Below are 15,726 nucleotides of genomic sequence, written 5' to 3' on the forward strand. Positions count from 1 at the left end.
TACAGTAGAGGACGGTTCCTGTCCTCCTCCAGTTGGGGGATGTTGGGATACGGTAGAAGACGGCTCCTGTCCTCCTCCAGTTGGGGGATGGTCGGGATACGGTAAACGACGGTTCCTGTCCTCCAGTTGGGGGATGGTCGGGATACGGTAGATGACGGTTCCTGTACAGAGTGTGATGGTTAGGACGATATCATTAATGGCCTGAAGTATAAAGTGTGGTGGTCTGGAATATGTCCTATACAGCCCAGGTTACAGAGTGCAGGGGTCAGAAGTATGTCCTATAAAGCCCAGATTACAGAGTGCAGGGGTCAGAAGTATGTCCTATACAGCCTAGGTTACTGAGTGCAGGGGTCAGAAGTATATCCTATAAACCCCAGGTTAAAGAGTGCAGGGGTCAGAAGTACGTCCTATACAGCCCAGGTTACAGAGTGCAGGGGTCAGAAGTATGTCATATACAGCCCAGGTTACAGAGTGCAGGGGTCAGAAGTATGTCCTACACAGCCCAGGTTATCCGAACTCCTTTTGCATTGGGTTTGGTCTTCTAACATTTATACCAGACTTGAAGGGTCTAGTCTGAATTTTTGGGGTCCCAGTTTGTGTACATTTACCTGTTACCTGGCAATCTGCAGTTGACAGCTGAATGGGCCGGGGGGAGGGGGATCCATCACCGGGTGTCGGGGCGTCTGCAGCCGTTGGCTCCCTATCATCCAGCCTGAGTGGGAAGCTGCCACGTTTTGCATCGGTAGTAATACTGCAACTGGAGGTTCAACTCAGCTGAGAACCCCAATAGTTCAGACACTAGCTCACCCCCCCAAACAGGCCACGTTCTGTACAAACCCAGAGATCATTCCAAGTGGACCATTTATGGGGTTCTAATTGGTGACTGATGGGAGAAGGACCCCCTTATATCAGTGGTCAGTGTAGTGGTCCCTTACATTGGTGACTGATTGGAGAAGGACCCCCTTATATCAGTGGTCAGTGTAGTGGCCCCTTACATTTGGTGACCGATGGGAGAAGGACCCCCTTATATCAGTGGGCAGTGTAGTGGTCCCTTACATTGGTGACCGATGGGAGAAGAACCCCCTTATATCAGTGGCCACTGTAGTGGTCCCTTACATTGGTGACCAATGGGAAAAGGACCCCCTTATATCAATGGTCAGTGTAGTGGTCCCTTACATTGGTGACCGATGGGAGAAGGACCCCCTTATATCAATGGTCAGTGTAGTGGTCCCTTACATTGGTGACCGATGGGAGAAGGACCCCCTTATATCAGTGGTCAGTGTAGTGGTCCATTACATTGGTGACCGAAGGTAGAAGGACCCCCTTATATCATTGGTCAGTGTAGTGGTCCCTTACATTGGTGACAAATGGGAGAAGGACCCCCTTATATCATTGTTGTGGTCCCTTACATTGGTAACAAATGGGGGAAGGACCCCCTTATATCAGTGGTCAGTGTATTGGTCCCTTACATTGGTGACCGATGGGAGAAGGACCCCCTTATATCAGTGGTCAGTGTTGTGGTCCCTTACATTGGTGACCGATGGGAGAAGGACCCCCTTATATCAGTGGTCAGTGGAAGGACATTCTTACATGGTCATCAGTGGGAAGACTGCCCCCCTTACAGATCATTGATGTCAGTTGTTACTGAGAGACAGAAATTGTTCATTGCTGAAGGAACCCCTAGAAGTTTTTGGAGGACCCCTGGCTGAGAAAAGCTGGACTAGGCAGTCATATATATTTCCTGGATTTTAAGTACCGTAGTTTGTTGCCATGCCACGAGCGTGCACACAAATAAAGCACGACATGTCGGGTATCTATTTTCCCACCATAACATTCTCTTTCGTATTTTACAAAAAAAAAAAAATGGGGGTGAATGTGTTTCTTTTTCTATTTTTAAATTCACTAAACTGTATTTTTTCCACAAAAAAAAATGCTGTTGAAAAACCGCCACGCAAGTACCGCGTGACATTTAAAAAATGGTAACGATCGCCATTTCGAGTCTCTGCTGAAAAGAAAGTTTACATGTTTGGGGGATTCAAAGTCATTTCTAGCACGAAAAAAAATGTAAAACTGGTAAACAAAACGCCGTAGGAAATGGCGATTCTTCGAGTGACCGGTGCATATTCTACCGGCCTCAGTGGTTGGACACTGTGGGGGCATGCCTTGTTTTCCCCCATGCTGTGTCAACTCATTATTGTCTTCTGGGGGCGGGATCCAACCTCCCCAGCTGTCGCCCAGCAACCTCCCCATTCGTCACCTAGCAACCAAGTAAACAAAGGCAGAGAGCTGAATAGCCGGTTGGGCCGCACTTCCTGCCTCTCTGTGCGTCGGTTCCAGGTAGGCCCGTCTCTCTCTCTGCCTTCCTTCTCCTCTTGCCTGGACAATGCTTCCTTCAGTCCTGACTGGTTGGAGATCCGTAGATCCAAGGAAATTCTGGGAGGGGGCACAATGCATAAATCTGCTTTATTGGGGGGGAACAGGTTCACATGTATCATGGTAACCTCAGCGCCTAATCATGGCTCCCAGCGGGAACGATGCAACCGTCTATACATAGGGAAGGTGAGCCCAATTATCAGTAATGGCTGGGGCCATGTTAACCCTTTCAGCCAACTCCTGGAGATCCACCACCATCCCCATTCCTCTATATAGACCTTTGTATCACTAGAGGGGTCACCGGCAGGAGGAAGGAGGTCCTGATTCCTCTATATAGATCCTATCACTAGAGGGGTCACCGGCAGGAGGAAGGAGGTCCTGATTCCTCTATATAGATCTATCACTAGAGGGATCACCAGCAGGAGGAAGGAGGTCCCGATTCCTCTATATAGATCCTATCACTAGAGGGGCCACCGGCAGGAGGAAGGAGGTCCCGATTCCTCTATATAGATCTATATATCACTAGTCACCGGCGGGAGGAAGGAAGTCCTGATTCCTCAATATAGATCTTTATATCACTAGAGGGGTCACCGGTGGGAGGAAGGAGGTTCTGATTCCTCTATATAGATCTATCACTAGAGGGGTAACGGGCAGGAGGAAGGAGGTCCCGATTCCTCTATATAGATCCTATCACTAGAGGGGTCACCAGCAGGAGGAAGGAGGTCCCGATTCCTCTATATAGATCCTATCACTAGAGGGGTCACCGTCAGGAGGAAGGAGGTCCCGATTCCTCTATATAGATCTTTATATCACTAGAGGGGTAACGGGCAGGAGGAAGGAGGTCCCGATTCCTCTATATAGATCCTATCACTAGAGGAGTCACCAGCAGGAGGAAGGAGGTCCCGATTCCTCTATATAGATCCTATCACTAGAGGGGTCACCGTCAGGAGGAAGGAGGTCCCGATTCCTCTATATAGATCTTTATATCACTAGAGGGGTCACCGGCGGGAGGAAGGAGGTCCCGATTCCTCTATATAGATCTTTATATCACTGGAGGGGTCTCCGGCAGGAGGAAGGAGGTCCTGATTCCTCTATATAGATCTTTATATCACTAGAGGATCACCAGCAGGAGGAAGGAGGTCCCAATTCCTCTATATAGATCCTATCACTAGAGGGGCCACCGGCAGGAGGAAGGAGGTCCCGATTCCTCTAAATAGATCTATATATCACTAGTCACCGGCGGGAGGAAGGAAGTCCTGATTCCTCAATATAGATCTTTATATCACTAGAGGGGTCACCGGTGGGAGGAAGGAGGTTCTGATTCCTCTATATAGATCTATCACTAGAGGGGTAACGGGCAGGAGGAAGGAGGTCCCGATTCCTCTATATAGATCCTATCACTAGAGGGGTCACCAGCAGGAGGAAGGAGGTCCCGATTCCTCTATATAGATCCTATCACTAGAGGGGTCACCGTCAGGAGGAAGGAGGTCCCGATTCCTCTATATAGATCTTTATATCACTAGAGGGGTCACCGGTGGGAGGAAGGAGGTTCTGATTCCTCTATATAGATCTATCACTAGAGGGGTAACGGGCAGGAGGAAGGAGGTCCCGATTCCTCTATATAGATCCTATCACTAGAGGGGTCACCAGCAGGAGGAAGGAGGTCCCGATTCCTCTATATAGATCCTATCACTAGAGGGGTCACCGTCAGGAGGAAGGAGGTCCCGATTCCTCTATATAGATCTTTATATCACTAGAGGGGTCACCGGCGGGAGGAAGGAGGTCCCGATTCCTCTATATAGATCTTTATATCACTGGAGGGGTCTCCGGCAGGAGGAAGGAGGTCCTGATTCCTCTATATAGATCCTATCACTAGAGGGGTCACCGGCAGGAGGAAGAAGGTCCTGATTCCTCTATATAGATCTATCACTAGAGAGGTCACCGGCAGGAGGAAGTAGTAGGAGTAGTGGCCATTGGTTGGGATGAGTACGGAGTAGAGGCCATTGGTTGGGATGAGTACGGAGTAGTGGCCATTGGTTGGGATGAGTATGGAGTAGTGGCCATTGGTTGGGATGAGTATAGAGTAGTGACCATTGGTTGGGATTAGTATGGAGTAGTGACCATTGGTTGGGATGAGTACAGCGTAGTGACCATTGGTCGGGATGAGTACGGAGTAGTGGCCATTGGTTGGGATGAGTACGGAGTAGTGGCCATTGGTTGGGATTAGTACTGAGTAGTGGCCATTGGTTGGGATGAGTATAGAGTAGTGACCATTGGTTGGGATTAGTATGGAGTAGTGACCATTGGTTGGGATGAGTACAGCGTAGTGACCATTGGTCGGGATGAGTACGGAGTAGTGGCCATTGGTTGGGATTAGTACTGAGTAGTGGCCATTGGTTGGGATGATTGCTCCAGATCACAGGAATACCATGTGTCCTGGCAAAGCCCAAACACAACGTTCATCTTCCAGTCTAGGAGAGGTGGGACGCACCCGGGAGGAATGATTCTGTGTACAAAAACCTCACAGAGCGCCCCCCTCAGCTCCTCCTCCCAATGTCCCTCCAACCAGAGTCAGAGAATCCCATGACATCACACTGACCTCACAGCTCCTCCTCTCAATGTCCCTCCAACCAGAGTCAGAGAATCCTATGACATCACACTGACCTCACAGCTCCTCCTCCCAATGTCCTGCAACCAGAGTCAGAGAATCCTATGACATCACACTGACCTCACATCTCCTCCTCCCAATGTCCCTCCACCCTCTTCTGGTGTCTTTTTTCCCAATACTGCTGTTAGGATGGGGGGGGCGCTTGGCAGCCTCTCTTGGAAGGCAAGACTGATGTTCCTCCATTATATGTAATGATGTCACAATGCCTGAAACAAGCTTTTATCCCATGTAGTGTGGTGGTCCTGTGTGGGCAAATTATACCTCAGCCTGAAGTGGGGCTTTATGACCTGAATAGTGAGGAGGATTCTGGGAATGTCCTTTAATTTTTTTTATTTGTGGTCAGATCTAGAACTTTCTTCCTGAGATGTCTGGAGACCATTTGACATCACAGAAAGAAGAAGATTCTAGAGTGGGAGTATTTAGAAGGACACAAAGACCTCTACAAGGACGTCATGATGGACAATCAGCCGCCCCTCACATCACCAGGTAAGAGGAGACTTTATTGGAAAGGAGAGAGCAGTACGGAGGGTCCACCTAGATCCCCCTTCATCTGATAAACACATAGAAACAATGGATTCAGTCAGTGTGTGTGTTTCCTACAGATGAATCCATTCATGGGAACCCACCAGAGAGATGTCCCCATCCTCTGTATTCCCGGGAATCCACACAGGAAGGTCACACCATCCCTCACCATCATCAGGTAGGTGGATCAAGTCATGGGAACCCACCAGAGAGATGTCCCCGTCCTCTGTATTCCCGGGATTCCACACAGGAAGGTCACACCATCCCTCACCATCATCAGGTAGATGGATCCAGTCATGGGAACCCACCAGAGAAATGTCCCCATCCTCTGTATTCCCGGTTTTCCACAAAGGTCAATATTAAAGAAGAGATCAAAGAAGAGCATGGGGTGATGGAGAAGTCAGAGATTCCAGAAGAAGCCAAAGATCTGTACCAGGACACCATGGTGGAGTCATCCAGCTACAGGAATCCACCAGAGAGATGTCCCCGTCCTCTGTATTCCCGGGATTCCACACAGGAAGGTCACACCATCCCTCACCATTACAAGGTTGGTGGGACGGAGAATCTAGAACATGGACTCATGGAGACGATGTGTGGATTTTCTATGTGATGTCACAATAAATCTTCTATCTTACAGATAATATTTTCTCTCCTTCTCTTGATGTAGATGTTTGATGTCAAAGAAGAGTATAAAGAGGAGGATGAGGAGTATGGAGTGATGGCGGAGTTTTCAAAAGGACACAAGGATATGATAGAGCCACCTAATACCAGGAACCCACCAGAGAGATGTCCCCGCCCTCTGTATTCCCGGGATTCCACCCAGGAAGATCACATCATCCCTCAGCATCATCAGGTAGGTTGATCCAGTCATGGGAACCCACCGGAGAGATGTCCCTGTCCTCTGTATTCCCGGGATTCCACACAGGAAGGTCACACCATCCCTCACCATCATCAGGTAGGTGGGACGGAGCACCATGGAGTGAGATCATGGAGAAGATCTATAGACCTTACAATATTTAATATACAATATTTTCTATCTTTGGTTTAGAGTGGAGATCCAATCGATATAGAATTTGAGGTGAAATCAGAAGAAGAAGAGGCGTATGTGAGGGATGATCAGCAGTCTATGGAGGAGGATGGAATAATGGGGACATTTATAGAGGAGGACACTCCTACAGAGATCAGCACAGGTGGGTCATGAACACTAAATCCATTCCTCCACCCATACTGCTCACTGATTGGTCCAGATGATAAAGTTCTCATTGGATCTCTCTGTCTGACAAGAGCCTGGAGCTCAAGAGGAACCATTCACCTTGTAAGCTCCTCAGAGACCAAGCTGCCTGATGTGGGCGGAGTCCTGGTTTGGGGGAACCAATCAGCTCCTGTCTAGTAATCCTCTTTATCTTTGTATTTTAGTCCATGGTCGGGAGATGAGGAAAACCTCCGAGGATTGTCTCACTTTGTCTCCAGACTGGAAAGTAGAAGATGAGGACATCACACAGTATAGTCCAGGAGAAAACCCAGCTCCCTCCAATGTCCATCCGGCACCACCCAGTGTAGATGGACCATCGGATTCCTCGTATCCTGAGGAACCTCAGACTGTGCGGGACCGGGCCGGCCTTCCAGCAGGGAAGAGCTTCTCCTGTGCTGAGTGCGGGAAGTGTTTCCGTTATCGATCTGATTTTAATGTGCATAGGAGATCTCACAAAGGTGAGAAGACGTATTCCTGTCCTAAGTGCGGGAAATGTTTCAATTCGAAAAGCAATCTTAATGCGCATAAAAGAACTCACATGCAGGAGAAGCCGTATTCCTGGCCTGAGGAACCTCCGACTGTGCTGGACGGGGCCGTCCTTCCAACAGAGAAGAGATTTTCCTGTACTGAGTGCGGGAAGTGTTTTCGTTTGAAAAGCAATCTTATCGTGCATCAACGGTCTCACACGGGTGAGAAGCCATATTCCTGTCATGAGTGCGGGAAATGTTTTTCAAATAAGTCACATCTTAACATACATCAGAGATCTCACACGGGGGAAAAACCATATTCCTGTTCTGAGTGTGGGAAATGTTTTTCAGATAAGGGTCATCTAACCTCACATCAAAGATCTCACACGGGGGAGAAGCCGTTTTCCTGCCCTGAGTGTGGGAAGTGTTTCAGTTTTAAACGCACTCTTAATGTACATAAAAGAACTCACACAGGTGAGAAGCCATATTCCTGTCCGGAGTGCGGGAAATGTTTTTCAGTTAAGTCACATCTTTGTAGTCATCAGAAAGTGCACAAGAAAGAAACGTATTTTTGTTCTGAGTGCGGGAAAAGTTTTGTTAAAAAATCACACCTGGTCACACATCAATGGACTCACACAGGTGAAAATCCGTACTCCTGTTCTAAGTGTGGGAAATGTTTTTCAGCCAAATCCTCTTATACCAGACATCAGAGATGGCACGCAGGAGAGAAGCCGCATTCTTGTACTGAGTGTGGGAAATGTTTTCAACAAAAATCAGAACTTATCATACATCAGAGATCTCACACCGGGGAAAGGCCGTATTCCTGTTCTGAGTGCGGGAAATGTTTTTCAGTAAAGTCCTACCTTTCTCAACATCAGAGATCTCACACGGGGGAGAAACCATATTTCTGTCCTGAGTGCGGGAAATGTTTTCCAAAGAAGCATGATCTTAGAAAACATCAGAGATCTCACACGGGGGAGAAATCGTATACCTGTGCTGAGTTCGGGAAATGTTTTTCAGAGAAGTCCAATATTTCCCAGCATCAGAGATCGCACACGGGGGAGAAGCCGTATTCCTGTCCTGAGTGCGGGAAATGTTTTTCAGAGAAGTCCAGTCTTTGCAGACATCAGAGATCTCACACAGGGGAGAAGCCGTATTCCTGTTCTGAGTGCGGGAAATGTTTTTCAGAGAAGTCTGATCTTCAAAGACATCAGAGGACTCACACAGGAGAGAAGCCGTATTCCTGTCCTGAGTGCGGGAAATGTTTTTCAAGGAATTTTGGTCTTTACAAACATCAGAAATTGCACACGAGGGAGAAGCCACGTTCCTCTCCTGAGTGAGGGATATGTTCCTCACTGAAGTCCTGTCTTCCTGTACATCAGGGGTCCCACACAACCCTGGAGGTGTATTAGTGCCTTGAGTGCGGGAAATATCTTCTAGATGAATGTTGCTGGACATCCCAGCTCTCATGTGGGGCAGAAGCACCCCCTGATATACACTTCAGATATACTCCATGGCTGATCTTCATCATGGAAAAAAACCGTTCATAAGGAGGTCAGAGGTCACCAAAGACGTGGATGAAGTGTGGGACCGGGTTGGCCATTGATGACAGGAGAAGAATAAAAATGACGTCCTCACCTGTCATTGGCTGAGTGCATTTTGTGGTGGGAAATTTCATAGATGCTGAGGTCTGTTTTTGAAAAAAATAGTTAAACGAATGTGACGGCACGTCTCCAGTCATGACAAATTTCTGATCATGGGCCCCATATAGTGTCCAAAAATGTGAGGCGGTGGTAGTAATAGCACATTCTGGCCACTAGATGGGGAAGGAAATAAAATGGTGGTTATAGTTAAAGTGGTAGTAAGTCTCTGCCCCTCCCCCCAAAAAATTCCCTGCAAAATAATTGCATAATGTGCTAGTAGGAATCACACACAACAGGGCATCGGGGTATCGCACACAATGGGGCATCGCACACAAGGAGGCATCGCACACGACAAGGCATCGCACACAATGAGGTATCGCACGCGACGGGGCATCGCACACGACAAGGTATCGCACACCATGGGGCAACTCACACAACGGGGCATCGCACACAATGAGGCATCGCACACGACGGGGCAACTCACAACGGGGCATCGCACACAGCGGGGCATCGCACACAATGGGGCATCGCACACGACGGGGCATCGCACACGACGGGGCACCGCACACAGTGGGGCATCGCACACAACGGGGCATCGCACACAACGAGCCATCGCACACAACGGGGCATTGTATACAACGGGGCACCGCACACAACGGGGCATCTCACATAATGAGGTATCGCACACAACGAGGCATCGCACACAACGGGGCATCGTATACAACGGGGCATCCCACATAATGAGGTATCGCACACAACGAGGTATCGCACACAACAGGGCATCGCACACAACGGGGCATCGCACACAATGAGGTATCGCACACAACAGGGCATTGCACATAATGAGGTATCGCACACAACGGGGCATCGTATACAACGGGGCATCGCACATAATGAGGTATTGCACACAATGAGGCATCACACACATTGAGGCATCGCACACAACGGGGCATCGCACACAATGAGGTATCGCACACAACGGGACATTGCACATAATGAGGTATCGCACACAACAGGGCATTGCACATAAGGAGGTAACGCACACAATGGGGCATCGCACACAACGAGGCATCGCACACAACGAGGCATCGCACACAACGAGGCATCGTATACAACGGGGCATTGCACACAATGAGGCATCGCACACAACGGGACATCCCACACAACAGTATGTTTCCTCAGCACTGTACTGCAGGTAGAGGTTTCAAGTATGCTATTCAGTAGGCACGAAGGGTGGAATCCATAATTGGCCCACAAAAGTGACTGATTCGTAGCTGAATGGACGGAATTATTGTAGGCAGGTTCCTCCAATGGGAGTGGAGATGCCCAATCATCCTGGGAAAAGGCGGAGAAACATCGTAGATATTGCTCTAACGTCTGGTTGGTTCGCTCCGTTTGCCCATTACTCTGAGGGTGGTAGGCCGATGATAGGCAGAGTTCCACTTTCAGGGCATTGCAGAGGGCTCCCCAGAACCTGGAGGTAAATTGCACCCCTCAGTCTCACAAGATATTGCTGGGCAGTCCATGTAGCCTCACAATCTCCTTGATGAAGGCATGTGCTGTCTCAGGCGCAGATGGAGTGCCCATCATTGGCAGGAAGTGGGCCATTTTGGATAGCCGATCTATCACTACTAGGATGGTAGTAAACCCCTCAAGTCCACAATGAAATCCACTGCGATCATTTCCCAGGGGCGATTAGGGATGGGCAGGGGCCTCAGTAACCCCCATGCCTTGGTTTTGTCTACCTTGCTGCGTAGACACACTGCAGGATTTTACGTAGGCTCTGCAGTCCTGACTTACGTTGGGCCACCAAATGGATCGCTGGATCAGTTCCACTGTTTTTCGGGCTCCGAAGTGACCAGCAAGTTGATGGTCGTGGAATGTCTTGAAAACTTGGGATCTTACCTCCTGAGGTACAAAGATCTTACCCTGGTGCCAAAGAAAGCCATCCTGCCTCCTTAACGAGTCCTGTTCGGGTTCAGCAAACCATGCAGAGGCCTGTTCAATCGAAAGCTTCAGACTGGGCTGGATCAACAAAAAATTTTGGGCAGACAGGATGGTATCGTGGGGGGGGGGGGGGGGTTGGGGGAAGGTTCAACTGAATCCGGGAACATACGGGATAGAGCATCTGCCTTCCCATTTTTGGATCCTGGGCGGTAGGTGATGTGAAAGTTGAACCTGGAGAAATATAAGGCCCATCTAGCTTGCCGGGGTCTTAGGCACTTGGCGGATCTTAAATATTCCAGATTCTTATGATCTGTGATGATCATAATCGGGTGACTAGCTCCTTCCAAAAGGTACCTCCATTCTTCGAATGCCATTTTGATCACCAGAAGTTCCCTGTTGCCTATGTCGTAGTGCCTTTCAGCTTGGCTTAGTTTCCTAGAACAAAAGGCTACTGGAGCTGAGCTTTTGGGCCTCGATGTTGCAAGAGCATGGCTCCTTTGGCCACCTCCGTTGGGTCCACCTCCAGGATGAAGGGAAGTGTTGGTTCTGGATGTTGTAACACAGGAGCAGATGTAAATGTCTTTTTTAATTGCTCAAAGGGTATTTGTGCTTCCTGGCCCCAGAGAAAACGTGTATGCTGACAAGTGAGTTGGGTAATGGGGGCAATAATGGTTGAAAAGCCCATGATAAACTTCCGATAGAAGTTGGCAAAGCCCACAAATCTTTGGACCCCTTTCTTTTCAGTAGATGCAGGCCAATCCAAGATGGCGGAGATTTTCTGAGGATCCATGGAGATTCCTTCAGTGGAGATTATGAGCCCAAGAAACTGGATGGACTGCTTCTCGAACTCACACTTTTCCGCCTTAGCGTACAGGCCACGCGTCTTCAGCGTAGTCAGTACCCTCTTAACATGGTCTCGGTGGAGTTCCAATGAGTTGGAGAAAATCAAGATGTCGTCCAGGTAGGCGATCAAAAAGAGATCAAGATATTTCCTGAAGAAGTCATTCACGAAGTGTTGAAATGTCGCAGGGGCGTTGCATAATCCAAATGGCATCACTAGGTACTCGAAATGTCCAAAGCGCGTTCTAAAAGCGGTCTTCCACTCACCTTCCCTAGTGTGAACTAAATTGTAGGCCCCTCGTAAATCTAGTTTTGTCAACACTCGGGCTGTCCGAAACCTCTGAAATAACTTGGGAATGAGAGGGAGTGGGTAACGATTCTTAATGTAAAGAAAACAAAACCTCAGCGCTCAGGACTTCCTATTTACCACACAAATCCCCGTGGGATGCTGCTGTGCACAGGTACAAAAGACCAAAAAAAACTTTTAACAATGAAAACCAGCGCAAACCCACATGGTCAATTACATTACTCAGCTTTAAAAAAACATAACTGTGCTGATAAAGATATATATAATAAATTATATATAAATAAATTGATATATTAAAAATATATAAACATTAGAATCATAAGTCCAGTGACAAAAAAAAATCAAGTGACAAAAAATCAAAAAAATCCCAAACAATATATGTATATAATTACAGTCCCGTGACAAAAATAAAACAAATTAAATTATAATTTTCATTTGGTTCTTCCGTGTTAGAGGATGTTTTTTCACAGAATTATGAGCATATGGATTTAACTAAAGATTTTAGGCACCTTAAGAATTCATTGGACAAACAAATTAGAGCATGGTGGGATGTAGTCACCCTTGAAAAATATATAAAAGAGGGGATCACGCCTAGAAGGTTAAGGTGGGAGGTGGGACCCAATGATGGTTTGATGAGTAAGGAATTGGATGAGGAATGGTTTTCTTTACAATGTGGAAATGAAATTAATGGAACTTATTGTACAGAGAAGGAAAAGGAAACTTAAATTATTGGATGAGAAAATTCAAGAATTAAAAGATAAAATGACACCTTTCAATAATTCCAGTGAGTTTGGAGATAAGGTTAAACAAATTCAGGAATATGTTAAAAAAGTGGATGAAGATACACAGAAAAAGAAAATTAAGAAATACTATCGGGATATGCAGGATTATAAAAATAATAATGTTTATAAATAGCAGGAAGATGTTACAAGTATTAATAGTGAATCTAGGAGCTCCTCACCAGGAACAGGAAATGAGAGGACGACAGGGAAATCACCTACGGTCAAAAACAAAAATAAATCCCCTCAGGATAAAAGAAAATCCCCTATAAAAAATAAGGGACAAAATGGGACACCAAAATATAATGTGCCAGTATATAACAGGTTTGAGCCTTTTAACAATTGGGGCAACCTAGCACCTCAGGAATATGGCTACCCTCCAATGAGGGAGGATTTTCAGAGGGGGGTGTTATTGCAAAGGTTTAGGGAGAAAGGTTATGGAGAAGATAATTTGGCTGTTTCATTAGAACAGGTTAAAAAGATTAGTAGAGATGAACTTCTTAAGAAAAAAGAAAGTAAAAATAAGTTGGGGGATGTGGCTTTTATCACAGGATATTCTAAGCATTACAAATTAGTTGAAAACATATTTAAAAAATATTGGTCTATTTTGATGAGGGATGAAACCCTTGGGAAAGTGTTACCTAGTAAACCCTTGTTTATATATAGGAAACCGACTACTTTAAGGTCTAGACTTGTTAAAAATGTTCCAGATGTACCTAAGAAATTGGTTACTTTTTTGGATAGGGCTGGTTTTTTCAAGTGTGGGAGGTGTTTGGCTTGTAGAACCCTGAAAGGGGATAAAAAGAAGCAAATAAAGGATTTTCAATCCTGTTATAATGGAGGATCCCATAAGATTAATAAATTCATATCATGTGATAGTACGCATGTGACCTATCTGCTGGAGTGCTCCTGCAAGCTCCAGTATATAGGGAGAACAACTAGGAAACTTGCCACCAGATTGGGAGAACATATTAGGAACATAAAGAAGGGATTCAAACATCATAGTTTATCATATCATTTTAGAAGGTATCTGTCAGGGATCCCCTCGATCCCCGCCGCGTTGGTCCCGGCGCAGGCGCAGTATGCCGCCCGGCGCAGGGACTCGAGCACTGGTTCCGGGCCGGCCGCGGCGTTCGAGTTCGCGCATGCGCAGTAGAAGCCGCGGCCGCCCGCTGGGCACCAATGGCAGCGCAGGGCGGGATATTTAAACGACCCTGAGCTGTCATTCAGTGCCTTCTGGCCTTTCCTGCATCCTGAATCCTGTGAACCTGTACCCTGTAAGTTATTGACCCGGATTGTACCTGACCTTGCTGTTTCTCCTATTCTGACCCTTGCTTTGCCTGACCTCTCTCCTGAATGCCCCCTATTGGATTTGACCTGCTGTTGCTGACCTGGCGTGTGACCCGACCATTCTATGCCCGCTGCCTTGTACCTTGCCGCCCTCTCTGTTACCGACCCGGCCCGTCTGACCTTGCTCATCCATCCATCCATCCCGTGCAGCGGGGTCTTCTGACCTCCTCACATCAGACTCTTCCCCGTGGGAGCCCCTTGCGCATACTGCTACCACTGACGGGCGCACCCAGTAGCCACGACCTGGTCTCAGGGAGCTCCAAGTCCATCCCCACCATCAGGGGCTCTGGTGAACAAGCACCCTGGGACTTAGACTCCGTGCGCTGGGGACGCCTATTCAGTGGAGTGCTAGTAGTACCGCTGGGCGGTCCCTTACAGTATCATAACAGAGATCCGGCATCGTTGAAATTTTGTGGGATAGATAGAGTAGAAGCCCCCTGGAGAGGAGGTAATATGGTAATAAATGTGTCCCAAAATGAAACGAAGTGGATTTATCAAATGGGTACATTGTATCCTAATGGGTTGAATGTAGATATTGATATAAATTGTTTCTTGTCGAATTGGTAATATCCAGTTATAGGTCCGTAGTGCGTGTTCATGAATAGGTGTTTTTATTTTATTTTAATTTTAATTTTATTTATTTTTATTTTATTTTAATTTTATTTTTATTTATTTATTTATTTTTTATTTATTTTTACTTTTATTTTTATATTTATTTTTATTTTTATATTTTTTTATTTTATTATATATATATTTTTTTATTTTTATTTTATTTCATTTTATTTTGATTTATATTTATTTTTATTTTTATTTTATTTTATTTTTTATTTTTATTTTTATTTTATTTTTATTTTTATTTTCATTTACATTTATTTTTATTGGTCTTTTCCCTTGTGTTTGGGGTTGAAGACTTAGGATTAAAATTATGTTTTTTAAGTAATGTATTTATTGTAATGGTTTCTGTTGTAAAGGGACCCCACATGGGTATGCAGATGGATGGCGGTGATTGACATGCTTGTATCCAGGTTTTTGTGTCCAGAGTAATCAGTGGGAGGGATCTCCCAAAGCTTTATAAGCAGCTTGGAAGTGGTAATGAGCGTCTTGATAACGCCCTGTGGGTGGGGCGAAACGCGTTGACGCACTTCCGGTTGCCTGGTCCGTCGTCTGACGTCATTTCTGGTGAGTGGAGCGCACGCCGAGCGGTGCGTTCCAAGGGGCCATCTTAGCTTAGTAGATGAGCCTGTAGCTGAGGTCTGCCATCCTGCTGCACACTAAACTGTGGGGTCTCTTACAAAAATCGGTGTACATGAAAAGTGGATTATTTTGGAAGAAAATCACTGTTGTTTTGAAAAAAGGCGGGCTATATCCCGCAAAAGAATGTGAGTGGTCTGGAGAGATTATTTTGAGGAGAAATTACTACGGTATCACGCTATGGTCTTTTCTTCTTCCTGATTTTCCTTGGGGGATTCGGTGAGAGGAGTAAGCAGAAGAGGTACCTAGACATAAGAGGAAACAGCACTTGGAGGTCTCACAAAAAGTAAAGGGGGTCCAGGAGCCCTTAATAATCCTGAAAGGCGT

The 15,726-nt window shown here is 46.6% G+C and overlaps 1 protein-coding gene across 4 annotated transcripts; it reads left to right on the forward strand.

Moving 5' to 3' along the window:
* Positions 1 to 2,188: 2,188 nt before the first annotated feature.
* LOC149456000 (uncharacterized) lies at positions 2,189 to 8,926 on the forward strand. 4 transcript variants are annotated; one of them, XM_089685568.1, is made up of 7 exons: positions 2,189 to 2,337; positions 5,385 to 5,527; positions 5,644 to 5,741; positions 5,916 to 6,110; positions 6,231 to 6,416; positions 6,612 to 6,753; positions 6,980 to 8,926. In XM_089685568.1, the coding sequence occupies exons 2-7, from the start codon at positions 5,494 to 5,496 to the stop codon at positions 8,620 to 8,622; spliced, it is 2,298 nt and encodes a 765-aa protein (XP_089541694.1). In that variant the 5' UTR covers positions 2,189 to 2,337; positions 5,385 to 5,493; the 3' UTR covers positions 8,623 to 8,926. The 4 variants fall into 4 exon arrangements, with proteins under 4 accessions (XP_089541694.1, XP_089541691.1, XP_089541695.1 ...); XM_089685565.1 differs by having other exon boundaries at positions 5,644 to 6,110; XM_089685569.1 differs by lacking the exon at positions 5,916 to 6,110.
* Positions 8,927 to 15,726: the final 6,800 nt, after the last annotated feature.

The sequence above is a fragment of the Staurois parvus genome, unplaced genomic scaffold (genome assembly GCF_062004578.1).
Source record: "Staurois parvus isolate SC_StPar_1 unplaced genomic scaffold, SC_StPar_1.0 ptg000380l, whole genome shotgun sequence".
Taxonomy (NCBI): Eukaryota; Metazoa; Chordata; class Amphibia; order Anura; family Ranidae; genus Staurois; species Staurois parvus.